The sequence below is a fragment of the Neolamprologus multifasciatus genome, chromosome 16, assembly GCF_963576455.1.
Source record: "Neolamprologus multifasciatus chromosome 16, fNeoMul1.2, whole genome shotgun sequence".
NCBI lineage: Eukaryota > Metazoa > Chordata > Actinopteri > Cichliformes > Cichlidae > Neolamprologus > Neolamprologus multifasciatus.
In genome coordinates, this window is record NC_140454.1 from 1,692,458 (window position 1) to 1,720,029 (window position 27,572).

A 27,572-nucleotide genomic window follows, 5' to 3' on the forward strand; every position below is an offset into this window, starting at 1 on the left:
GAAGGTTGATGGTAGAAACAGCAGATCAGAGAGGCGGAGCCTTCTCAGGCGTTCAGGGCTGTACGTACAAATAAATATTAACACTGATTAATAAAGACATAATTATCTGTGACTGTTCTGATGTGGCTGACAGCCTGTTCAAACCCATGACTGCTGCACGTCATTCAACATGCACAAACACAGGAGACACTGACGATTAAAAAGTCACATTTTAGCATAGCTGCAGGTGATAAAACTGTACAAACTAACTGTAATCTGTATTATTCACATGTGGCACGAGTTTACGTCATGCAGAATAAGCCTCATCTGTCGCTGCAGCTGGTAAGTATGACAAAATGTACTAAAAGAAAATGTGTGGAGGTCTCTGCCCACTGCACATTAGCAGAGTGGGGATGCATCAGGTAAGCAGAGGTGTTCACACCTGACTGGGCTGTGAGGAGCAGGAGGGGAAAGTATCTCAGTGTCAGCTGCAGACAAATGAAATGTTGGGTTTTCTGTGGATGACTGTGTGGCTGCTGACATGAATCATTTTGTCGTAATGTGTAATAATTATGTCAGTATGTAAGCAGCTGTGTGTAACTGAGTATGGTACATTCTCTGAAGAGGCACCATGTGACTACTCTGATTATAAGATGACGTTGCTGTTTGTGATCAGTATCAACAGTGATGCTTTCTCATTTACAGTCAGTAATAAAGCGGTAATAGGTGGCCAGCAGGTGGCAGACTGCTGCACTTCCTGTTTCATCCCTGGATAAAGACAAACTATGATGACGTCTGGCTTGTCTCATGGATCCATGCTTGCATAAACCAGTCAGTTACAACACATTCAAATCCACAGCTCCTGCTGTACAACAGCAACTTCACCAAAACCTTTATTTTGTTCCTAAAGTTATATTTAGGACCTTGTCTCATGTACTTATTAATGTAGACCACATACTGTCCGGTTGTTAAGTGATGACATATGAACTCTGCTTCCAGCTCCAATTGACCCTGTGTTTATTAATTTATCTTTAATGTGTTTTAATGTTTCGTATCTTGTTCGGTTTAATCTGAACAAGCCCCTAAAAACAGTCAGTGATCACTCTCTGGGTGTTTGTCACCACCGTTCCTCTGCAGCATGTTTTTAAAGCCTTACAGCTACAGCCCATTACCATCAACCAAATATATGAACGGGTCAGAAAACAATCACTCTGGAGCCAACAAAGATGTGAGTGAGAACATGAAGCCGAGCTGCAGATGGATTATCTCATTTGCCATGCATTCGTCGAGAGGCACGTGAGGAGTGGGGGGGTGGAAGGCGCTTGAGCACCTGCCCCTTTCCTCTCGGGTGCCCACAGTGCCCTTTTATTGAAGCATTTATTTATCGATATATGTATTTTAACGTGCGTGTGTGTGTGGCGTCCTGCCTGTGCCCCTCGACAAAAACATTTAACTATTAATCACAATTTAGCTAAATAAAGGATCTGACTTACATCAGTCACATGACTACCATTAACCGATGATCGCCCTTGACAGCAGAGCGCTGTGGTTACAAACCAGGAACGAGCTCACAGAAGAGCACGCACATTTTTTACCTCCTGCAGAGCTGTGAGAGAAACACTGAAATGAATCGCAAGACGCAACTAAAACCAGCAAGTAGGTGTACAGTGTAGTCTACAGCATACAGGAGCATTAGCTTATTATGTACACGGGCGATCGTGGCTCAACAGTTGGGAGTTTGTCTTGTAATTGGAAGGTTGCCGGTTCGAGCCCCGGCTTGGACAGTCTCGGTCGTTGTGTCCTTGAGCAAGACACGTCACCCGTTGCCTACTGGTGGTGGTCAGAGGGCCCGGTGGCGCCAGTGTCCGGCAGCCTCGCCTCTGTCAGTGCGCCCCAGGGTGGCTGTGGCTACAATGTAGCTGCCATCACCAGTGTGTGAATGTGTGTGTGAATGGATGTAGTGTGAAGCGCTTTGGGGTCCTTAGGGACGAGTAAAGGGCTATACAAATACAGGCCATTTGTATGTTGGTCAAATTGTAACGAATGTGTGTGCAACAGCACGACAAACATTTCCCGTCCTTTTATTACCTGCACAAGTGTCATTAGCCACTAGCAGCTAACGCCATGCTAACTTCTAACTCTGCTAATTTAAAGTTCTCAAACCCAGATGGACTGAAGACTTTGAGCTGTTATTATAAAAGGTGTTTTGTGTGACATGAGGGACCCACGGCACACAGCACTGCCAACACTGAACTGTTCACAGTGTTTCAGTGTCTGGTTAGGCAGCTGCTCCTCTCTGGTCCTCAAAGGGGAGACATGATTAGATAATGGAGGTCAGGTGTGTGAGTCAGCCTCCACTGACACACGTCCACCCCTCTCCTACATCTAAGCCACAACGCACACCTCGCCACAGCTTTCCCAGCTTTTCAGTCTGTACGGTATGTTTGCCTGTGCTTGGATACTGAGACACTAAGCTTCAGATATTCCATTTAAATGTGTGGCTTTAACTTAAAACGAGCACACTGTGTTTTTCTGCTGCGCTTTTCCAAAGCTTAATAAAGTTGAGGAAGCTCTATCTGCTTTCCCAGGCTGCAAGTCTGTGGCTTTCCATCACTTCCACCTCTGACACTGTAAAACTCGATGTTGGCATCATCGCTGTGGTCCAATCATCTTTTTGCTTTCCTTCTTCAAGCCAATCAGCCTCCACTCTGCATACTTTAAATCACACTGTTCATATTTCAGCTTCCCTCAGACTCCTTCATGCAGCCCACCTCCTTCACAGGTCACTCCATCCAAACCTCCACCTTATCTTCACCATCACCAGCGTCCAGTTCTTTGGAGCTGCCCAAATTTCTATCAGTGCTGGGATCAGTGGCGTGTGCTGCCTGTCTGCTCTCTGCATGGATGGCTTCACCTTTCTGCACTCGTTCCTCGCTGAGGAATTAATGTTATTGCTTCTGTGGTTAAATAAATATCGACTATATGAAGAAAAATTATTTATCAGCAGCTAAAAACAACAAGTGCTGGAGGCATATTTCAAACCGTTCCTTTAGAAAAGAAGCAATAAAACACAAACTGTATTATTGGACAACTGTGGATGAAAGTAAAAATGATCTTTTTCTGGAGACAAATACTCCCCATCAGCGTTAAATAATAAGAATATCACTGCTATACATCTGTAAGGTTGAGCTCATGTTGAATACTTAATATTCAGCATCATATTCTATAAATCACATGTTTGTGGTGGGCGTCCTGTGTCAAGGCCTTGATTTAAAAGTGTATTAAAATATATTAATATTTAAAAATGAGCAGAATTCAAAGACTTGAGCAGACATTTCTGTCATATCTACAGGGGGATTCAAATGTGAAGGAAAATGAAGACTGAGAGTTGGAAAAACAGCCGTTTAAAGCTGTCACACTCATGGATGCTAATGTGAACGAGCTTCTCTACATCACACATACTGGCCAAGGTTAAAAGCTACACTGTCTTGGATCAATATCAGCTCTCTTCCTGCTAAATGCCCGTCAGCAGGCGTCTTTCACCACGTCTTTTTCCTTCACTGTCTTCGTGAAATGCAGAAGCAGTCCAGAAAACAAAATGACTCATGTTTTTGTATTTCCTTCAAAGGCACATCCTGGCATTTGGAATCTGTGTGACGCTCTTCAGATTTGATCACACATATCAGTGGAGATCTCATCTGTATCTGATTTACTCATGTTCCATGTGAGGGATTTATTTCCCTCGACTCTCATCTCCCACGGGAATCATGGGTTCAAGAAATTGCTTTATTGTTCTCCGGTATCTTTCATGTCAAAGCACAACCCAGTGAAACGAAGTTTAGTCTCATTATTATTATTATTGATCGAAATGTCAGAAATGTTCTTCCTAAACATCCTGAACTTACATTTGATGACAACCTGCTTGAAAGCACTGATCTTCTTGTCTGAACTTCAATGGGGATGTGGCGTACAACACTGGAGACCAACTCCAAGCCCATAGCACAAGTCACCATCAAGGTGCGGGGTCTACCAAGGAGATGCTCTGTCCCCACTGCTGTTCTGCATAGGCCTGAACCCCCTCAGTGAGATCATTAACAAGACTGGCTACGGATACCAACTACGGAACGGAGCAGTTGTCAGCCACCTCCTGTACATGGATGACATCAAGCTGTATGCCAAGAGTGAACGAGACATCGATTCACTGATCCACACTACCAGGCTATACAGCAATGACATTGGAATGTCGTTCGGGCTGGAGAAGTGTAGTCGGATGGTAACAAAGAGAGGGAAGGTAGTCAGAACTGAGGGGATTGAACTACCAGAAGGCAACATTGCAGACATAGAGGACAGTTACAAGTACCTGGGGATCCTGCAGGCGAATGGGAACCATGAAGAGGCCGCTAGGAAAGCTGCAACCACCAAGTACCTGCAGAGGGTCAGGCAAGTCCTGAGGAGTCAGTTGAACGGTAAGAACAAGATCCGGGCCATCAACACGTACGCCCTGCCCGTGATCAGGTACCCTGCTGGGGTAATAGGCTGGCCAAAGGAGGAGATAAAGCTCCTTACCATGCATGGAGGGTTTCACCCCAAGTCCAGCACCCTGAGGCTGTACGCTAAGCGGAAGGAAGGGGGCCGGGTTCAAGATGAGACTATGAACATCCAAGAATACATCACGAAGATGGCCCCAACTGACAGCGTGCTCAGTGAATACCTCAGGCAGCAGAAACCCAAGAAAGTGGAGGGAGACGAGGAACCATCATGGCAGGACAGGCCCCTGCACGGTATGTACCACCGGCAGATAGAGGAGGTGGCTGATATCCAGAAATCCTACCAGTGGCTGGACAAAGCTGGACTGAAAGACAGCACAGAGGCACTAATCATGGCAGCAACCAAGTGGCCGGCATAGTGTACAGAAACATCTGTAAGTAGGTGTAAAAACAACTCTTCATACTGGAGACCCTTTCTTGGATGTCTGCCACGGTGATGGTGACTGGAGTAGAATCTACATCATTACCAGTGTGGGACTAGCGTGAATGGTTTTATAAGGCTTTTATCAAAAATATAGATAAAAATGATAAATTCTGCAACAGTCCTCAGATGTCCAGTCTCCTTTGGGAAAGTGATGCTGTGTGGGCTGAAGCTCAGGAATGGTTCAGCCTCTTTAATGGAAAATTCCAAGTTGGAATTTTACCATTAAATTAAATTTCCCATTAAATGTTTGTAAATATTCTACAGTCAGCTGTTAATGTTATTACGACAAAGTAGAAGCATTGTTTCCAATAAACTGCACGTTCAAAGAAATGTTTCGTCTCGCTAACGTTTCTTCTTGTTGCATGTTGAAGCTCTCCTGGGAACCTTGTTAAAATCCAACCATGCAAAATAGGATTTTTTGCCATTTTTCAAGTCTGGTCTTAAACTTCTGATCGGGACAAAGCACCACATGCAGTCTTCTGCCCTCAGCTGAATGTCTCTATCCAGCTTATGCAGAGAGCTAAACATTAAATAGTTTCAGTAAACACTCAGGAGACCGCGTGGCATTCTTCAGAGCTTTACTGATCCTTATTTTTCTTTTTGTAAAACTGTAATAACAGAAACAGAATACAGTGTATTCACTCTCCATACAAATACACAAAGATTACATTAAATATTGTTGACTTATGTAAACAGTCACTACACAATCTCAGTATCAACACTACACCCGCGTAGCATTTCAAGAGATACAGCTAACACCACATGCTGGTATGTTTCATGCTAGCAGGCTAAAGAAAGGGCTAACAGCTAGCTTATGCTAGTAATGAAACAAACTCGCTAAACACACAAGAAACTCATTACTTTGCTGAACTACTAGGTCTTACTAATAAGTGAGAACAATAAACCATTTTGCCACACTTACAGATTATGCCTTTTCAAGAGCGCCAGATGCAGGAATTTACAGAGAAAAACACTGCTTGAGCTCTTACATGGCGCTACCCTGTCAACCCACTAGATGGCAGGCTTTGCCCAAACAAGATCAGGAATAAACATATTTTCTGACACGTTGCAACAGTTAATTACAGAACGAATGATAATGACCTGCCATATAACAAACTTATAGAAAACATACCTTAGAAATAACCCGAGGGACAGAATATGCAGTGTTGTAAAGCACGATGCCACTGGACTCTGGAGTAGAGATTTGTTTTCAGGAGGGATGAATCACAGTCGTCTGCCTGGCAATCGGATGGACGAGCCTGGGTTTGGCGGTTCCTAGGAGAACGGTACTTGTCGGACTGCTTTGTGCCAAGTGGAACGTTTGGTTGAGGGAGGATTATGTGTGTTTTGAGAGTTAGGCTCAGCTGTTAACACTTCAGCATACTAAGGCATTTTGGACAATTTCATGCTCTGAACTTTGTGGAAGCAGTTTGGCATTCAAAATGACTGCAGACCAGTGCACAACGAAGTTCCATCAAGAGTTTGGAGGTTGACCTCAGCCCTAGGAAGGATGAGTAAGAGTAGAGAGTGGAAGCCAGGCTTTCTCATCCAACATCTGTGTCCGACTTCAGGGGGTCGACATCATATTAAACTCTATAGATTAAGAAGGAAAGTTCATATGCACTTGAAGGTAGATGAGCAAATACTTTTGGCAGTGTAGTTCAGGCATGGGGAAAACGTGCTTCCATGTCTGGGTTCATGAGGTTTGTCATGCAAAATGCTCTGAGCACTCAGAGCGGAAAAGCATGCTTTAAGTACCAGTCCTCCTAATTACACAAGAAATGGACTAAAAATCATTTGCAGCTGGTTTGATGGGATTAAACCGAGGAGGTCAGGAGAAGCTCCCAACAGTGGGCGTCTACAGCGAAGCTTCTGTCACGATCTATTGCTGCGTTTCATCAGTGGCTTATCAAAGTTATGGAATTATGAATGCAGAAAAGTGCTGCCGGACTTTGATCCACCGTGCGATAGCTTCTTGAACACGTCTGATTGGACCTGGTTTATCTTTTGATATGATAGTGACCCCAAACACACTGCTACACTGCAACAAAGGCACGCCTGGAGATAAACACACAGTGAACACAATCAGTCAAGGATTGGCTTCTCTAGAAATCATTTTACTTTTGCCTGAGTTTAGAATATTGAGACAGTCTCTGCTGGTCAGGCCTCATTTTTATTTCAAAGAGACTTCTTACCTACATAAATAAGGACGAATGTAGTTACATTTTGAGTAACTGTTCAGATTTTAAAACAGTGGTTAACACATTTGGGCGATCGTGGCTCAAGAGTTGGGAGTTCATCTTGTAATCAGAAGGTTGCCGGTTCGAGCCCCGGCTCCGACAGTCTCGGTCGTTGTGTCCTTGGGCAAGACACTTCACCCGTTGCCTACTGGTGGTGGTCAGAGGGCCCGGTGGCGCCAGTGTCCGGCAGCCTCGCCTCTGTCAGTGCGCCCCAGAGTGGCTGTGGCTACAATGTAGCTGCCATCACCAGTGTGTGAATGTGTGTGTGAATGGGTGGATGACTGGATGTGTAAAGCGCTATACAAATACAGACCATTTACCATTTGCTTACACACATATCCCCTTTGGGACAGCCGGTGTAAAACTGTCCTATCAAGCGTGCCGGGCTCTCCCTGTGTGACCCTTTGTGGTGATGGAGCAGCTGACAGCAGCTCTGCTTCAGCGTTAACTGGACTAACATTTCTGATGTCCCTGGATCTCCCATATTGGAGGCTGTTCATCGGCACTTGGGGTCCTTTTATTTGATCATTTGCAAATATGGCAGTTTTCTTGGGTGGTAATCGTTTTAAAGGGGCATTGAGCTGAACGGTTCATTTTTACTGGTGTTGAAAGAATCTTTTATGAACTCCCTCGTTACTCTCCTAATTATGTTTATTGTACCCTTTTGTCTACTGTTGCTGTTAATTCATCTTTTGTGTTTTCTTATCTCCGTGGTTTGGATTTGTCGTCCCAAACTTGCATTTAGAGCCACAATGAACAAATTAATTAAAAAGAAGACAGTTTAGCTCAGAGTGAAGCTGCACAATGTAGTCCAAAGATTCTTGTTATACTCTTAATGACAGTCATTTGGGTGTTTGGCCCTTTACAGAGCTCCATCACTAGAAGCGTCTGCCTTTCTCCACATACAGTGTCCCATCCACACATATGCAAACAGGCACGTGGCTTTGACCAGGGACACTGGGCTGAAAGTCTTATTATATTGTTATTATTATATTATGTTTAATTCAATTCAATTCAATTCAATTCAATTTTATTTATATAGCGCCAAATCACAACAAAAGTCGCCTCAAGGCGCTACATAGATACAGAGAAAAACCCAACAATCATATGACCCCCCATGAGCAGCACTTTGGCGACAGTGGGAAGGAAAAACTCCCTTTTAACAGGAAGAAACCTCCAGCAGAACCAGGCTCAGGGAGGGGCGGGGCCATCTGCTGTGATTGGTTGGGGTGAGAGAAGGAAGACAGGATAAAGACATGCTGTGGAAGAGAGACAGAGGTTAATAACAGATATGATTCAATGCAGAGAGGTCTGTTAATACATAGTGAGTGAAGAAGCACCAATGCATCATGGGAATCCCCCGGCAGCCTACGTCTATTGCAGCATAACTAAGGGAGGATTCAGGGTCACCTGGTCCAGCCCTAACTATATGCTTTAGCAAAAAGGAAAGTTTGAAGCCTAATCTTGAAAGTAGAGATAGTGTCTGTCTGTTTAGACTCCAATACTTTCAAATTTAAGCAACAGAGTTAATTAGTTTGAGGAAACATCATACTTCGAGCTACATCGGACCCTTTTATTGTGTTCGCCACATTAGAAGGTCTTCCTGGGATTAAGCCCTGGGGCAAACTTTTCTAGAGTGCATAAGTGAGACTGAAAAAGTGGAAGAAGCAGTAAACTACATTTGCATTGACAGCTTGTTGCGTCTGCCCACAGGCAGCCAAGTTTGAGAGTTGTTGGAGGTTCAGTTCTGCCCTGGAAACATTTCCTTCTGAAAGCAGCGAGGAGCTTGCTGGCACTAGCCTACACTCACTGCCATCTGTGTCACAGTGTAGCTGTGTGACAGCTTCCTTTATCGCTCGTGTTGACACGCTGTTCACATAGCTTTATTCTCCTGTGTTTGTCTAATATTTGGGGTTTTAAATGAATCAGCTCTTCCTTCGGTTACACGTTTTTTAATAAACTATAATTAGTTTTAAAAGTCTGCCTCACCCTCAGCTCTGCTGGGTCATCGCCTGTCGGCTCTTATTAGACGTACAATGAGTACCTGAAATAATTGCCGACGAGGAGCATCCCTGCATTTCTGGGAACCAGCTCACCTGTGTGAGTCACACACACACACAGTAGTATAGCTGTGTTGTGGGGAGGCTCATCTTTACATTGAACACTAATAACTTTGCTTGCAGTCTCAGTCAAGTAGCTCTCACACAGGAAGTCAAAAGTGTGCATGAACGCGCATTCATTGTGCCGCAGCTCATTAACTCTGAAGTTCGGTGGAGTCTGTCGCCTTATTTATGTTAAAAACAGCACCTGTGCTCCCAGGAGTGTGTGTAGGTGGCCCCGAATCTGAGTCTAATAATGAAGCAGTGCAGGGGATTTTAACGACTTCATTGTATTCCTCAGGTTTGTTAGCGACAAGTGTGTGTGTGTTAGTAGCATGAATTTCAAATACATCTCAGATAGCAGTTGGTGAATGGGACACATGTGATGTCATCTGGCATGATTTCAAATGAGTACCAGCTGTGAGACTCTCACCAGCATGGCGTTGTTACTTTGTATCACACCGACAGAGATTCACTGTTCAAAATGTGTCTGGTGCTGTATATTTTCTGCCCAATTTAGCATAATTAGTGTGGATAATTACCAATAGAAACCTCTATAGACACAGATGGAGCTCTGTAAAGTTTGGCTGAGGTTCTGTGATAAGCCCCTTTGATATGCAGCTATGAACTGGCCATTTGCCTTAATATATGTAATGATATGAGAGCAGGAATGGAGACGGCAACAGTTTAAGTTCCTGCAAAGTCAAGTTAACGGAGAAGGAGAATAAACTGTAGCAGTACAAGAAGAGGACAACATGTGACTATGTGACGGTCAGTATGTAACAAGCGCTGATTGTTTGCAGTCCTCAGTGAATATTGTGACTTGTGAATATGTTTTATGTTGTACTTTTTCCTCAGTGGGGTCAATGCACTCGTTTTTCTGTGGGCACAGATCAGACGCCCGAACCACCTCGACTGCTCTTCACAGGAGGCAGCGGTACCTCCTGATCCCTCGGGAGCTTCTCTGAGACTGAGGCCACCACGCTTTGGAGCAAACTCATTTCAGCTGCTTGTATCTGTGATCTTACACTTTTTGTGGGTCACTGCCCCGAGACCATGACCATAGGTCGGGGTTAATGTACAGCTGGACTGGTCCATGAAAAACTTCACATTTTCACTCAGTTCTCTCTTGATTTCAACTGTTCATTATAATTACTGAACTGAACTGATTTACAGTTTTTCATCGTTCATGTTTTATTAATATGTGAGATGAAATAGCTGTTATCTAGAAAAATCTGAGGGTTTTATAACAAACCTAATCGTGTGCATCAAATGTTCCAAACTATGCTAAAACAACAGGATAACAATGTTCAACACGTATCTGTGCACATTTCGTTACACCCTTGTGGTGGGGCGTGGTCTGATGAGCTGACGCCGCTGCAGCGTGTCAGCTCATCACGCCTCGCTGCATTTAAGTCTGGACTGAGTCCTGAGTTTGTCGTTGTTGTGTATGTGTGGCTGGCAGCTGAAGAGCTGCAGCCGAGAGGGTTTGAAACAGCAACAATAATAAAGAGTGAAATGTGGTCTGCCGTGCGTCGTCTTCAGCCGTGCTATTCTTGTATTATAATGATGTGACTTTCATTCAGTTTGTTATTAACGTTCCCACTTAAAGTTACCGTCTGCAAGAGGATGGATCGACAGCAAGAGCAACTATGGAGACTGTTTCTCATCCCACTGGTGACCAGTGTTGGTCAAGTTACTTGAAAAAAGTAATCAGTAACTAATTACTGATTACTTCCCCCAAAAAGTAATCCTGTTACTTTACTGATTACTTATTTTCAAAAGTAATTAATTACTTAGTTACTTTTTAAAAACACGATTTACAACCTGAATAGGTGATAAAGTGATAGATCTTTCAGCCCAATTCTACTTTTTCTGCATAATCATCATACAAAATGTAATCAAATGGAAAAGTCTCTTTTTAAAACTTGTTTTATTAGTTTTAATCTTTTAACTTTATGCATCAAGCAAAATTTAATTATCTGCAACATTCTCTGACTGGAAGAAATTAGTTTAACATTTAAACCTATTTTCTGCACATAAAATAAAATATTTTGTGTGTTTACACTCAGTCTTTCAAATAGATGCAAGTAAAACACAGCAGAAAATAAATAAAGTCAAAGACTAGCGGTCCTGTTGCTCTATTTTCACCTGTAAAGCAGGAGTGGGGTAGGCGGAGGTTTACCCTGGTGCAGGTGTGCTGCGGTCAGTGGAAGAATCCGCGAGTTTCTCTGTGAGTTTCCCATTACGTCGTAGCTACTCGGTGCTTGTTTGGAAGTTTAGGGGTTTTTTCACTGTAAAAATAAGTTTTCTTCCCACGCACAACGGACACTAATGTTTTTGTCACTTTTTATGGAATCAAACTCAAAGTAAGGTCAGTACTTCCACGCTTTAAACGCTGCACGCTCATACTCTCTCTGCACTCGATATATGATCCATTGTTGATCTGCACACAGCTGTTGTCACGAACGTCGCACTCGCTTACGTCACTGTCATGAGACATTCTCGCAAAAAAATCACGGTTTTAGTAACGCAGTAACGCAGCGTTCCTACGGGAAAGTAACTGTAATCTAATTACTGTTTTTGCAATAGTAATCCCTTACTTTACTCGTTACTTGAAAAAAGTAATCGGATTACGTAATTGGATTACGTTACTGCCCATCTCTGCTGGTGAGCACTGGTAAATGATGACATCAGGGGCCAGAGCGGCTTCAACAGTCTAGACACGTTTTAGTTTTACCATAAAATGAATGAGATCAAATTTACATGTAGGTCAATGGATTCAAAGTGTTGTTTAAAAAGTGGAACGTTGTGTTATGGTTTCATAACCAAATTAGTTATCAGTCAAATTTTGTTGGCCCAAAGAAACAACACATGCATTTTTTTCTCCACAGCAATAATCTGATCAATAGTTCTGCTTTATCTGATTTGATGTACGAGGAGCTAACCTCAGCATCGCTCTATGCTAATGCGGTTTTTGCTGCACAAGGTCCAGCTGGGCTTTTTGGTCTTTGAAGTCAGCAGGTAGATATGCAAGTAAACGAGATTATGCAAAATGAGACACGGTTTCCTGGAGCGAAGTCAGTTTTGACACAGCTAGCTTAACTAATTAACTGTCAGCTGGCAGGTGTTTGGCTTTACACGTACTGTCCAAAAGCTTCTGCCTATGCAGCAGTGAAGGGACGTCCTTCAACATGACAAACGTCAGCGTGAAGCATCCCTGCATTCGCCTCATGAAGCTCAAACTACTTTTCTGTGCTGCAGACCAAAGCAGCAGCAATCCTTTCATCACCTGAGAGAATTGATTTAGTATCATTTATGAACAAGTCCTCATCAACAGGGAGTGTTTATATGGTTACAACAGCACAGAAACCATATTGTTCATTTGCATTGAAGTTAATTGATATTTCTGTGTTCGTGTGGTATTTATGGAGCAGCCTCCTTCAATCAAACCATTTGCTGCAAGCTGATCAGAACTGAAGCACATTTCCTTCTGACACACAAATGAATGCAGCACATTAAAAGCATATTTGTGGTAGTTTTATCCCTGCTGACTTATCAAGTACTCTTCATATTGCAGGCAAAGCGACAAACACTAAATATTTTAACAGCTCATGTCAAAAGTGGCCAGGAAACCGAATGTGAAATCTTTGCTAGTTCCAGACTTGCAATGAAAAAGGTGAACACAGGTGTATGCATGCCAGTAGAAGAAGAGTGACTTCAATCCAGACTCTAACAATCTAAAAAGTCTCAACAGCAAAAACCAAATAAACAGCTTTTACTTTAACTTCAAGGCTCCATTGCCTCACAGCAAGAAGGTTTGGAGTTTGATTTCACCATCAGGTCTTTCTGTGTGGAGTTTGCATGTTCTCCCCGTGTTTGCATGGGGTCTCCCCGGTTAATCTGGCCCCTACCACAGTTCAAAGACATGCAGTTAGTGGGGATAGGTTAACTGGTGATTCTAAATTGCCCAATGGTGCGAATGGTTGTCTGTCTATTTGTTAGTCCTGCGACTGACTGGCAAACCTGTCCAGGGTGTACCAGGTGAGATGAACTTAATGTAAAGCAACAATTAAAAATAAGGTTTCCATGAGTTAAACTTTAATTGTTTTTGTATTTAAGGGATATTGTCTTTTGTTATTGATTAAAGGTTTAGTGGAGGAGGAAACTGTCAGCTTAGAGTTGGACCCAGAAGAACAGGGTTTGAGTCCCGTGTGCAGCTCTTTTAAGCCACATTAATTTGTTGCCTAACAAAATAACCAGTAGTAACAGTGAGTTAAAAGAAAATCCATCCATCCATCCATCCATCCATCCATTCGGACATTGAGTCCGAATGGACCATGTTCAGCGCCTCCATTGCCGAAGCTGCTGCATTGAGCTGCGGCCGCAAGGTGGTTGGTGCCTGCCGTGGTGGTAATCCCCGAACCAAATGGTGGACACCAGAGGTGAAGGGAGCCACCAGGCTGAAGAAGGAGTCCTATCGGGCTTGGTTAGCCTGTGGGACTCCGGAGGCAGCCGACAGGTATCGACAGGCCAAGCGGAATGCGGCTCGGGCAGTGGCTGAAGCAAAAACTCGGGTGTGGGAGGAGTTCGGAGAGGCCATGGAAAAAGACTTTCGGACTGCCTTGAAGAGGTTCTGGCAAACCGTCAGGCGTCTCAGGAGGGGAAAGCGGTGCTCTACCTGCACTGTGTATAGTGCTGGCGGAGCGCTGCTGACGTCGACTGAGAAAATTGTCAGGCGGTGGAAGGAATACTTCGAGGACCTCCTTAATCCCACTGACGCGTCTTCCGAGGAGGAAGCAGAGTCTGGGGATGAGGGGAATGACCCGCCAATTTCCGGGGGCGAGGTCACTGAGGCAGTTAAACAACTCCTTGGTGGCAGAGCCCCTGGTGTTGATGAGGTCCGCCCCGAGTTCCTGAAGGCTCTGGACGTTGTAGGGCTGTCCTGGTTGACACGCCTCTGCAATGTTGCGTGGAGATCAGGGGCAGTACCCGTGGATTGGCAGACCGGGGTGGTGGTCCCCATCTTTAAGAAGGGGGACCGGAGGGTGTGTTCCAACTACAGGGGGATCACACTCCTCAGCCTCCCCGGGAAAGTCTATGCCAGGGTGCTGGAAAGGAGAGTTCGTCCGCTAGTCGAACCTCTGATGCAGGAGGAACAATGCGGTTTTCGTCCTGGTCGCGGAACACTGGACCAGCTCTTCATCCTCTCGAGGATACTTGAGGGTGCATGGGAGTTTGCCCAACCAGTCTACATGTGTTTTGTGGACTTGGAGAAGGCATTCGACCGTGTCCCTCGGGGTGTCCTGTGGGAGGTGTTGCGGGAGTATGGGGTGTCTGGCCCATTGCTACGGGCCATTCGATCCCTATACAACCGTTGCAAGAGCTTGGTTCGCATTGCCGGCAATAAGTCGGACTCGTTCCCGGTGGGTGATGGGCTCCGCCAGGGCTGCCCTTTGTCACCGGTTCTGTTCATAATTTTTATGGACAGGATTTCTAGGCGCAGCAAAGTGGCGGAGGGCTTTCGCTTTGGTGGCCTCAGGATCTCATCTCTGATCTTTGCGGATGATGTGGTTCTGTTGGCTTCATCGGGTGAGGGCCTCCAGCTCGCACTGGAGCGGTTCGCAGCCGAGTGTGAAGCAGCGGGAATGAGGATCAGCACCTCCAAATCTGAGGCCATGGTTCTCAGCCGGAAAAGGGTGGAGTGCCCACTCTGGGTCGGGGATGAGGTCCTGCCCCAAGTGGAGGAGTTCAAGTATCTCGGGGTCTTGTTCGCGAGTGATGGGAGAAGGGAGCCGGAGATCGACAGACGGATTGGGGCTGCAGCTGCAGTAATGCAGACGCTGCACCGGTCCGTCGTGGTGAAGAGGGAGCTGAGTGTAAAAGCGAAGCTCTCAATTTACCGGTCGATCTACGTCCCTACCCTCACCTATGGCCACGAGCTGTGGGTAGTGACCGAAAGGACGAGATCGCGGATACAAGCGGCGGAAATGAGCTTCCTCCGAAGGGTGGCTGGCATCTCCCTTAGAGATAGGGTGAGAAGTTCGGCCATCCGGGAGGGGCTCAGAGTAGAGCCGCTGCTGCTCCACATCGAAAGGAGCCAGCTGAGGTGGTTTGGGCATCTGACAAGGATGCCCCCTGGGCGCCTCCTGGGTGAGGTGTTCCAGGCATGTCCCACCGGGAGGAGGCCCCGAGGCAGAACCAGGACACGCTGGAGAGATTATATCTCTCGGCTGGCCTGGGAACGCCTTGGTGTTCCCCCGGATGAGCTGGAGGAGGTGGCTGGGGAGAGGGAGGTCTGGGCCTCTTTGCTTAGGCTGCTGCCCCCGCGACCCGGCCCCAGATAAAGCGGATGAAGATGGATGGATTGATGGATGGATGGATATTTTGAGCCTGGTTCTGCTGGAGGTTTCTTCCTGTTAAAAGGGAGTTTTTCCTTCCCACTGTCGCCAAAGTGCTGCTCATAGGGGGTCATATGATTGTTGGGTTTTTCTCTGTATCTATGAAGCGCCTTGAGGCGACTTTTGTTGTGATTTGGCGCTATATAAATAAAATTGAATTGAATTGAATTGAAAACAACGTCAGCAGTCTGTAGATCTGATTTCACGACTTTAAACTGATGACTTTATACTCGATGACTGATTTTGTAATCCTATCACCACACCTGCGGCCATATGTTCTGCACACTCGGGTAATGAGAGGGGCTGAGCTGTCAACTGATCACCACCTGGTGGTGATTTGGATCAGGTGGCGGGGGAGGACGCTGGACAGACACAAATAGTGAGGATGTGCTGGGAACACCTGGCAGAGGCCCCAGTCTGTAAGATCTTCAACACACACCTCCAACAGACCTTCATTCCAAGGGAGACTGGGAACAATGGACTATGTTCAGCACTCCCACTGCTGAAGCTGCTGCACTGAGCTGCAAGGTGGTTGGCGCCGTCGTGGTGCTAACCCCCTAGCCCCACAGTGTGGGTGGAGTGCTGCTGACTTCGACTGAGGACATTGTCGGGAGGTGGAAGGAATACTTCGAGGACCTCCTTAATCCCACTGGCACGTCTTCCATGGAGGAGGCAGTTTCTGGGGATTCAATTCAATTCAATTCAATTTTATTTATATAGCGCCAAATCACAACAAATGTCGCCTCAAGGCACTTCATAGATACAAAGAAAAGCCCAACAATCATATGACCCCCTATGAGCAAGCACTTTGGCGACAGTGGGAAGGAAAAACTCCCTTTTAACAGGAAGAAACCTCCGGCAGAACCAGGCTCAGGGAGGGGCGGCCATCTGCTGCGACCGGTTGGGGTGAGAGAAGGAAGACAGGATAAAAGACATGCTGTGGAAGAGAGACAGAGATTAATAACAGATACGATTCAATACAGAGAGGTCTGTTAACACATAGTGAGTGAGAAAGGTGACTGGAAAGGAAAAACTCAATGCATCATGGGAATCCCCCGGCAGCCTACATCTATTGCAACATAACTAAGGGAGGATTCAGGGTCACCTGGTCCAGCCCTAACTATATGCTTTAGCAAAAAGGAAAGTTTTAAGCCTAATCTTAAAAGTAGAGATAGTGTCTGTCTCCCGAATCCAAACTGGAAGCTGGTTCCACAGAAGAGGGGCCTGAAAACTGAAGGCTCTCCCTCCCATTCTACTTTTAAATACTCTAGGAACAACAAGTAGGCCTGCAGAGCGGGAGCGAAGTGCTCTAATAGGGTGATATGGTACTACAAGGTCATTAAGATAAGATGGGGCCTGATTATTTAAGACCTTGTATGTGAGGAGCAGGATTTTGAATTCAATTCTGGATTTAACAGGAAGCCAATGAAGGGAAGCCAAAACAGTAGAAATATGCTCTCTCTTTCTAGTCCCTGTCAGTACTCTTGCTGCAGCATTTTGGATTAACTGAAGGCTTTTCAGTGAGTTTTTTGGACATCCTGTTAATAATGAATTGCAGTAGTCCAGCCTGGAAGTAATAAATGCATGAACTAGTTTTTCAGCGTCACTCTGAGACAGGATATTTCTAATTTTAGAGATGTTGCACAAATGGAAGAACGCAGTCTTACATATTTGTTTAATATGTGCGTTGAAGGACATATCCTGGTCAAAAATGACTCCAAGGTTCCTCACAGTGTTACTGGAGGCCAAGGTAATGCCATCCAGAGTAAGAATCTGCTTAGATACCATATTTCTAAGCTTTTCAGCGCTGAGTACAATGACCTCAGTTTTATCTGAGTTAAGAAGCAGAAAGTTAGTGGCCATCCAAGTCTTTATGTCTTTAAGACATTCCTGCAGTTTAACTAACTGGTGTGTGTTATCTGGCTTCATGGACAGATAGAGCTGGGTGTCATCTGCATAGCAGTGTAAATGTATGCTATGTCTTCTAATGATGCTGCCTAGGGGAAGCATGTATAATGTAAACAGAATTGGTCCTAGCACTGAACCCTGTGGAACTCCATAATTAACCTCAGTGTGTGAAGAGGACTCTCCATTTACATGCACAAATTGGAGTCTATTAGATAGATATGATACAAACCACTGCAGTGCAATACCTGTAATACCTACAGCATGTTCTAATCGCTCTAATAGGATATTATGGTCAACAGTATCGAATGCTGCACTAAGGTCAAGAAGGACAAGCACAGAGATGAGTCCACTGTCAGAGGCCATAAGAAGATCATTTGTAACCTTCACTAAAGCTGTTTCTGTGCTGTGATGAACTCTGAAACCTGACTGAAACTCTTCAAATAAACCATTCCTCTGCAGATGATCTGTTAGCTGTTTGACAACTACTCTTTCAAGGATTTTTGATATGAAAGGAAGGTTGGAGATTGGCCTATAATTAGCTAAGACTGCTGGGTCTAGAGATGGCTTTTTGAGTAAAGGTTTAACTGCAGCCACCTTGAAGGCCTGTGGTACATAGCCGATTATTAGAGATAGGTTGATCATATATAAGATCGAAGAATTAATCAATGGCAGGACTTCTTTGAGCAGTTTTGTAGGAATGGGGTCTAAAAGACACGTTGATGGTTTGGAGGAAGTAATTATTGAAGTTAACTCAGAAAGATCGATTGGAGAAAAAGAGTCTAACTTAACATCAATGGTACTAAGAGTAGCTGTAGATAATATTACATCTGTGGGATGATTATTGGTAATTTTTTCTCTAATGATAAAAATTTTATTTGTGAAGAAGTTCATGAAGTCATCACTAGTTAACGTTAAAGGGATGGTTGGCTCAAAAGAGCTCTGACTTTTTGTCAGCCTGGCTACAGTGCTGAAGAGAAACCTGGGGTTGTTCTTATTTTCTTCAATCAGTGATGAGTAGTAAGCTGTTCTGGCTTTGCGGAGGGCTTTCTTATAAAGCAACAAACTATTTCTCCAGGCTAAATGATGATCCTCTAAATTTGTGACACGCCATTTCCTCTCCAGATTACGAGTCATCTGCTTTAGGGTACGTGTTTGAGAATTATACCACGGGGTCAGGTACTTCTGATTAGAGACCTTAGTTTTCACTGGAGCTACAGTATCCAGAGTCGTACGTAGTGAGGAGGTGAAATTATTAACAAGATAATCGACCTCTGTTGGGGTAGCGTTCAGATAGCTGCTCTGCTCTGTGTTGGTACAGGGCATTGACGATGATAACAGTGGCTGGATTATATTCTTAAACTTAGTTACAGCGCTTTCAGAAAGACATCTACTTTGATAAAGTCCACTCTCCACTGCTGCGTAATCAATTATTGTAAATGTAAATGTTATCAAGAAATGATCAGACAGGAGAGGGTTTTCAGGAAATACTGTTAAATGTTCAGTTTCTATGCCATATGTTAAAACAAGATCTAGAGTGTGATTAAAGTGGTGGGTGGGTTCTTTTACATTTTGAGAGAAACCAATTGAGTCTAACAACAGATTAAATGCCATGTTGAGGCTGTCATTTTTAGCATCTACATGGATGTTAAAATCACCCACAATAATTATTTTATCTGAGCTCAGAACTAAATTAGATATAAAGTCTGAGAAATCAGACAGAAACTCTGTGTAAGGCCCAGGTGGACGATAGATGATAACAAGTAAGACTGGTTTCTGAGTTTCACAGCTGGGGTGGACAATGCTAAGCATCAGGCTTTCAAATGAATTAAAAGTCTGTCTTGGTCTTTCATTAATTAATAGACTGGTGTGAAAAATTGCTGCCACACCTCCCCCTCGGCCTGTGCTTCGAGATTTCTGGTAGTTAGAATGACTCGGGGGTGTTGAGTCATTTAAACTAACATAATCATCCTGCTGCAACCAGGTTTCTGTAAGGCAGAGTAAATCAATTTGTTGATCAATTATTAAGTCATGTACTAACAGAGACTTGGAGGAGAGAGACCTAATATTTAATAATCCACATTTCACTGTTTTACTCTTTGGTTCAGATGTGGATACTGTATTGTTCTTTCTTTGTAAATGTTTAAGTTGTTTGTTGCTGGTTTTTAGTTTGTTTTTTGTCTTTTTGGAAGCAGACACAGTCTCTATGGAGATGGGTTTTTGGGGGGGTAGCAGGAGGAGAGAAGCTGCAGAGAGGCGTGTAAGACTGCAACTCTGCTTCCTGGTCCCAACTCTGGATAGTCATATTTTGAGGGGTTTAATAAATTTGTCGATATTTCTAGAAATGAGAGCTGCTCCATCCAAAGTGGGATGGATGCTGTCTCTCCTAACAAGACCAGGTTTCCTCCAGAAGGTTTGCCAATTATCTATGAAGCCCACATCGTTTCTGGGACACCACTCAGACAGCCAGCAATTTAAGGAGAACATGCGGCTAAACATGTCACTCCTGGTCTGATTGGGGAGGGGACCAGAGAAAACTACAGAGTCCGACATTGTTTTGGCAAAGTTGCACACCGATTCAATATTGATTTTAGTGACCTCCGATTGGCGTAACCGGGTGTCATTACTGCCGACGTGAATTATGATTTTACTGAATTTACGTTTACCCTTAGCCAGCAGTTTTAAGTTTCCTTCAATGTCGCCTGCTCTGGCCCCTGGAAGACAATTGACTATGGTTGCCGGTGTCTCTAGCTTCACATGTCTGAGAACAGAATCACCAATTACCAGAGTTTGACCCCCAGCGGGTGTGTCACCGAGTGGGGAAAAACGGTTAGACACATGAACGGGTTGGTGGTGTACCTGGGGCTTCAATATTCATCAATATCAATATCAAGAACATCAATATTGTTATAGTTTCCCATCTTTTGCACAAAAAACTTTGGCACATATAGATCGTTGGAGAAAGAGTGAGCTCACTAATGAGCATGCTAGCAGCTAACTTGCAAGTGTCGACACGCCCACAGTGTCGGGGGAAAGTCACAGAGGTGTGGGTATTCACCACACTGTTTCTCAGCAGTTTCTTCTTTGCACAAAGGAACTGTGCAAACACCAGGATGACACATTTTATTATTATTGAACTTTTCTTCATTAGAACACTGTACATATAGAAATACTTCATGTGTTAGACATAATTGTGAAAAGGTCAGACGCGTACACAGCTTTGCTCCAAGAGTGTTTCATTAATAATTGCAGCCCCGTGCTTCATCCATTGGCTCCATTTCTTCCTGTTTTCTTCTTCCTGAGCTGCCTGAAGATCTTATTGATCTAAACTTTGCACAGCAATTATCAAAACTGGGGAGCACAGCAAAGTAGACACTTTCTATTTCTTGCTATGAACACTTTTGTACTCTTGTATTTGCCTGTGCACACGACACGAGCGCGTGGAGTAGCAGGAACAACTTGTACCAAACAGTTTATATGAAATATTTTTAGCAGCAGTTTTGAATCGATAAGCATAAATTTATGTGCATAAGTTCAGTTGCTTCACTCAGAGCGTCAGTTGTTTTGTTGTAATTGCCACTTACACTAATGGTATACGTTAGTAGAGGGTTATTTTGTGTACTGCTCCAATTATGCTGACCATTGCAGTAAATCTTTATTACTGTTCGTGTATAATTGTGAATAAAACTCCAGACATTTGCAAACTTATAAAATTGCAATGACGAGAGGAAACAAATGCAGCTCCTATCCTGATCCCGATGCCGACTAAGTGAACAGCAGCCTCCAGGAGTTATTGAGCGGATTCACTGCTTTTTATCGGCCGTTTTCAATATCGAGGTGTTCAATCCCCTCTGAGGATGCATTTCGTGAATATTCTCCAAAAATACGCTTCAAAAGTTGTTTGTATGTCTAAAATACAGTTACAGACATTTATATCTTACATTTTAATAAGTACAAAGACTGCTGGATGCCAGGTAGTCCTGGGCTTCTGTCAACGGCTCGTACCAGGGGGGCTGGCCTCTAGCAGGGTCAGCTGGCCCTTGTCTCTGGTCCTCTGGGACTCTCACCTTTGCTTCCACCCTTCGGCCCTCTTTGGGTCTTCGGATGGTCCCACGTCTGTCTGCCTCCAGGCCTCTGGGCGGCATCGCTGCAGCTTCCCATCATTATCAAATACATATGTGAAAGACACAGGCACTCATGCACACTATAAGAAGACTGTTGATTCATGTATCTGAGTATTTTCTTATTTCTTGTTCTCCGGGCACACCAGTCGGTGAAACATTGTGCACTTCTATTTGTTTTCTAACATGTAACTGTGCAGAATGATAAATGCTCATTTTTAATTTGATGGCAGGAGCAGGCTCACGCTTCACGCTGTGTTGCATCACCTCTTATTTCAACATCAGTCCAAGTATGTGAGACCTGAGAAAACAGACTGCTGTACTTCAGAGCGTCCAGTGGTTTCCCACTGATGCCTGATATCAGAGTTCTGCTGCAGTTCGCAGCCTCGTTGTTTCGTAACACACCCATTGTTTTCAGTGTGCCACAGGTCTGGAAAGCAGTACACAATGTCCAGTAGAGTCCCTCTGCAGTGCTGACAAGGGATGAAGATTGTAGCCATCTGTGGTGCTGATGCAGGGCCTCACAGAGGGCCGAGCCCCCTCCAGACTTTCTGCTCTTTTATACACACGCTTGTTACTAATTGACCTAATTGGTCATCAGTCTTCCAGCTATTTGTTTCAACATTACTCAAATGTTACACTTTTGTTGCCAGTGTCCAAACATATAAATACACTTCAAAATGCTAATAAGACAAAATTGAGAGATAAGGAAAGCCTGTGTTGAACACTAGTGCCAGTTCATTGCTAAACAGAGTGACTGAAAGCTTTCATCCTTCTCACATCCTGTGGACAGAACTGATCCAACTACCACTTTACTTACTGTTGCTTCCCGAACATCACTGCAAAACTGGTAAAGCTCTTCCTTGAAGCTGAGAATGCTGAGATAATCTAAGCTCTCCCAGAGTCCTCGTCTGCTTGAGCAACAAAGTTATAAGAGAAAACCACAGCAGCATGAGAACGTTCTTCCACAAAAACACTCTTAATTTGTTTCTTTTTAATAAAGCTGTAACAATCAATAACTGTCATTAAACATTTTCATAAAACAAACAAACGCTATAGTGACGCCTCAGCTTTGATCGGAGTGTTTTTCTGTTTCTCTGTTCAGACCTGATCTTTCTTCACACTGAGAGATGAATTGACCTTGTGCGGTTGGGCGCAGACAGAGATTGATGCCACGCTGGACATCCTGCCTGTAATCCGTCGCTCGTCCTGATCGATACTAAAACTGTGACTGAACTTTGTCCTTGTTAGACAAAGGAAAAAAAGACAGAGGTCAAAGGTACAGAAGCATAAACAGCTCAATAATCAAACAAAGAGCCTGTTCTCCATCACGTCGAGACTCTCACTCAGAGAACCGAGGTTACAATGTAACCGTACGTTAACGTTGTAACTGAAACTTTCACTTCAGATGATCTCTTCCACAGCATGTCTTTATCCTGTCTTCCTTCTCTCACCCCAACCAATCACAGCAGATGGCCCCGCCCCTCCCTGAGCCTGGTTCTGCTGGAGGTTTCTTCCTGTTAAAAGGGAGTTTTTCCTTCCCACTGTCGCCAAAGTGCTTGCTCATAGGGGGTCATATGATTGTTGGGTTTTTCTCTGTATCTATGAAGCGCCTTGAGGCGACTTTTGTTGTGATTTGGCGCTATATAAATAAAATTGAATTGAATTGATGTCCAGATGTGTGCTTCATCCCATTTTCTTAAGAGGCATTTATCCAGGCACAGTGTGTCAGTGCTGCCCAGCCCTGTTTGATCCTCTGGGGATATCAGCTTAATGCAGATGTACCTTTAAGGTTCAGAAGTGAAGCCACTTTACAACAAACAGTAGCAATATATCGACTTTTATTATTAAATTATACATCTATACAATAGATTCTTAATAAAACCGCAGCTATACAAATCATTAAGAAGTGAGCACATGATATTACCCATTGCAGTGTAACTGAAACTCAGAGGTATGTATTCATTCACAAACATGGGGATCATCTTCAGGCGTATTCGGAGGACATGCACAGAGAGGGTCCACGGGCTCAGCCGTCATCAGCTGGAGCTCCAGTCTTTGTGTTCATCAGTGCGCCGCTCCAAACATTTCTACGTGAGGGAAATCTCGCCGCTTTGTTTTTTTAAACGTTTTATTCTGACATTTAGATCCCAGCAGGACGAACACTTGAGTTCATGACAAGATGCTAAATAAATGGCCGTGTTTCTGTCAGCTTTTCTTTGGACTTAACCTTTCCGTTTAGCCCGTTAAGTTCAAAGCGTAACTGATGGCGACAAAGACAGGTACGCAGCCAGAGAGCAGCGGATAATGAGATCAGTATGATAATGCACAACTGGGCTCAAAAGGCTGCTTTTGAAATTTAGATAACGTGAGTTGTTTTCTCTGGCATCGCCCACTAGAAGCAAGGATCTAAAAAAGCAAAGCAGTCTCTGTTTCCATCCTTTAATTGGCCTTCGTCACATGTCCATGTGAGACCACTGCACTCCCGCTAAATCTGAAAATAAATTGATTCCATCCGGTGTGATATCGGCCGTCTTCTTTTATGCAAAAAGCTCTAAAACACAAGCCAGATTAAACTTCTGCTCTACGGCTTCGGTGCTCCACAGTAAATGCTGCTATGAAACAATTCCCAGCAAAATTCGGACGTTCTCCTCCACGAAACCTCGCAAACGTGCTGCTGTGATTTTAACCTCGCTTACTGTGACTTCTGTGAACCCAAAACTTGAAGCAAACTGCTGTTTGTTACCAAACACACGCTCCAGGCTTGGAGGCTGTACCTGCTGCTCCTGGCTGCCTGTGGTGTTTCACACGGACCCTCTGCTTGATAATTATACCCTTTAGTCTTGGCATAAATAACTGCTATAAATAATACATTTCTCTCAGTTATTTTCTTATTTCTGCTACTTTATGACACAATTCACACCTTTTTTACATATTGCATCTCCTTCATTATGAACAGAAACACCTGCAACGCTCGGGGCCTCATTTATCAGCTGACATTTTTCTGCAACCTCGTTAATATCGTCAGATAAAGATCCAAATTCCTCCGCTGTTCATTTATCCACATGTCGTGTGGCCATGCTGTGGTCAGGCTTATAGAAAAGACTGTGACGAGATGTTCACTGGTCCCATTGGCCAGCAGGGGGCTGGTCCTCGTTGAGTCAAACAGAGAATAAAACTTTACAGTGTGATTGGTTGCTGGGCGATCAGTGCTCAGCATGAGGCTAATCTAAAGTAGGGCTGCTCGATTAATCGAATTTTAATCTCGATTACGATCTGGGCTTTCAACGCTCATTAAACATGACTGAGCCGATTATTAGCCCCTCCCTCGTGCTTTACTCTCGCGCTGCTCCGTGTGGCAAATCGAGCGCACCTCTCTGCATTTCGAACACGTGTCACAACAATTAAGAGCAGCGGTCTCCAACCTTTTTTGCGCCACAGACCGGTTTATGCCCGACAATATTTTCATGACCGGCCTTTAAGGTGTCGCGGATAAATACAACAAAATAAAACTAGTACCGGTACCGAAAAAAGAAGATTTATTCATAACACACGTGAAAAGACCCAGGAAAACCGAGTAAACGATAAAACGATAACAAAATAACGCTGAAAACCGATAAAAACCCTGAAAACTACACATTTCACACCTGAGCCTCAACTCTCGCGGCCCGGTACCAAACGACTCACGAGGCCCGGGGGTTGGGGACCGCTGATTAAGAGGACCGAGGGAAGCTCGGAAAGCTCAGCAGAAGTTATTTGGAGAAGAGAGTGATGCTGTTGGTTGAAGAGAGGTAAAAAAACTTCAGTGGTGTGGAAACATTATGGGTTCAGTCAGACGTGGATCAAGTAGACACAGTGTGTAAACTTTGCTACAGTGTCGTAGCTGCACCACAGAGCAACACTGCAAAGTTCACTAAACATAGATGTTTACATTTATTTCTTATATTGCAAACATTTGCACTGTTTTCAGTATTTGCACTATTTTATATTATTTTTTAAAGCCATTATTCAACACATTGTTATTGTTAAACAAATATCGTCAAATAATCGAGATTATCATTGTTGCCATAATCGAGCAGCCCTATTCTAAAGGACGCCATGACGGCCTTACATATGTGACACGTCTGTGTGAGAAGTAGGTCGTCTGTGAGCGCGGCGGCCTCACGCGCTGGTCACGCCTTTGTTTGTGAAAGTGGGTTAAAGCTCGAGCAGCTCGTCTGAGAGATGAGAAGCTGATATGAATCTGGGAATGATGACAACACAACACAAACAGGGGTTACCTCAAAATATGTGTGTGTGTGGACCCCCGTCTGTGTGCGGAGGGTACCTTCATGCTGTGCTGTGAGCACGCTATCAGCTTTATTATCATGGTCATCATCATCATCATTATTTTCTCTCTGCAGACGTTGATAAATGAGGCCCTCGCTGCACATCAACAAAGAATCTATGGGCCTGTTGCATCTGTCAGTTTCCACGCCGCTATCAACAGCGCCGCGGTAAACAGCCATGTTAGCGATGGTCACCCATCGCCAACGGCTGCGCTCTCGAGACGATGAAATCCTGTGAAGTTCCCATTTTCTTCTGTTTCCTGCAGCGAATGACAATAAGCTCTTTTCTGGGGAAACGTGCGTCTGTGAGGGTCACGCCGAGAACTCGAATCAAAACAAATATGCAAATTAGGCACTCGCACAGTGTAGGCAGTGTTGTCCCTTCTGCGACGTCCCCCCCAGTGGAAAAACAAACAGAGCAGCGGATGGATGCATATCTTACAGGCCTCGCCTACATTTCCTGACTAACAAATACAATTTAGTGAGTCCCACAGAAACGTGGAGATATTATTGTGCACATTCAGGTCGGCAGCTTCTGCGCTCGCCGCTCGTCCGCCCCCCGCGCTCGCCCCTGGGAACGATCGACTTTTGCTTTACACATTTCGCAATGACGGAAACCACGGCAGCTTGATTCTGACAATTTCACCAACATCAAATACACTACGAGCTGCACAGATTCAGCCGTTTGCTTTTACAGGAGCGTTGAGAGTGGCGTCGGCTGACTTTGTGTCCCCGGGGAGCTTCCAGGGCGCAGATATGCAGCGTTGTAAGAAGTCCTGCGGCAGCACCTGTGAGTCCTTTAGGAGAAAGAGGTACGTTTGTGACATCGGCTGCACGCCGCAGTCAGATGTAGTATTCCTTCACGCTGTCTCTGACTGGGTTGTGGAGGTGCAGCTCAGTCCTGTAGTCTGTGTACATGCTGTGTCTGTGCTCCTCTTTGATGCCGCCGCCGCCGCTCCTCTGGGCCCGCCGCTGCTGGTACACCAGGCGGATCACCACAGCCAGCGCGCACACGGTTATGAAGACCACTGCAGTGACCACACCTGGAAACGACGCAGGGAAAGCACGTTAGATGATGGCGTGTTAGCAGCATGTTTAGCCCTGCACACATTAAAGGAGGGATTACTGCACGTTTGGTCTGATTGAACGATTTCTTTGAACAGTTCCTCTCAAGGACACCTGAACAGCATCAGCATTTAAAGACTTTACAGTAATGAGAGCACAAGATGTTCTCTGCACAGGAGTATACTCAAATATTTGATGCTCAAGGTTCCCGTGTGAAGGCCAAAGTCGAACGACTCCACCGACTAGTTTATCTGTTTATCATGGCAGCATAAAAAGGACTAGTTTGACATCGGATTGATCCCAAAGGTAGCTGAGTGAATACATAAGGACTGTTTCTTCAGGACTTCCAGCATCGTTAGTTAAAACGACTTCACACAAGTGCAACTTATCTGGATGCGTCCCCACAGGTCTGTGAGAAGACAACCAAGGACTGCTGGAAGCATCCCCGTCCACAGTGGAGTTT

General features: G+C 44.5%; 1 protein-coding gene across 3 annotated transcripts in view; it reads right to left on the minus strand.

Moving 5' to 3' along the window:
• Nucleotides 1–20,493: 20,493 nt before the first annotated feature.
• cntnap5a (contactin associated protein family member 5a) overlaps nucleotides 20,494–27,572 on the minus strand; it is a 155,266-nt gene continuing 148,187 nt past the window's right edge. For 2 of the 3 annotated variants that reach the window (XM_085136080.1, XM_085136081.1), the window contains one exon: nucleotides 20,494–27,087. In XM_085136080.1, the coding sequence (XP_084992206.1) occupies nucleotides 26,888–27,087 (200 nt within the window). In that variant the 3' untranslated portion in view covers nucleotides 20,494–26,887. Of the gene's footprint in view, nucleotides 27,540–27,572 lie in introns of all 3 variants that reach the window. The other variant, XR_014869904.1, reaches the window with a different exon arrangement.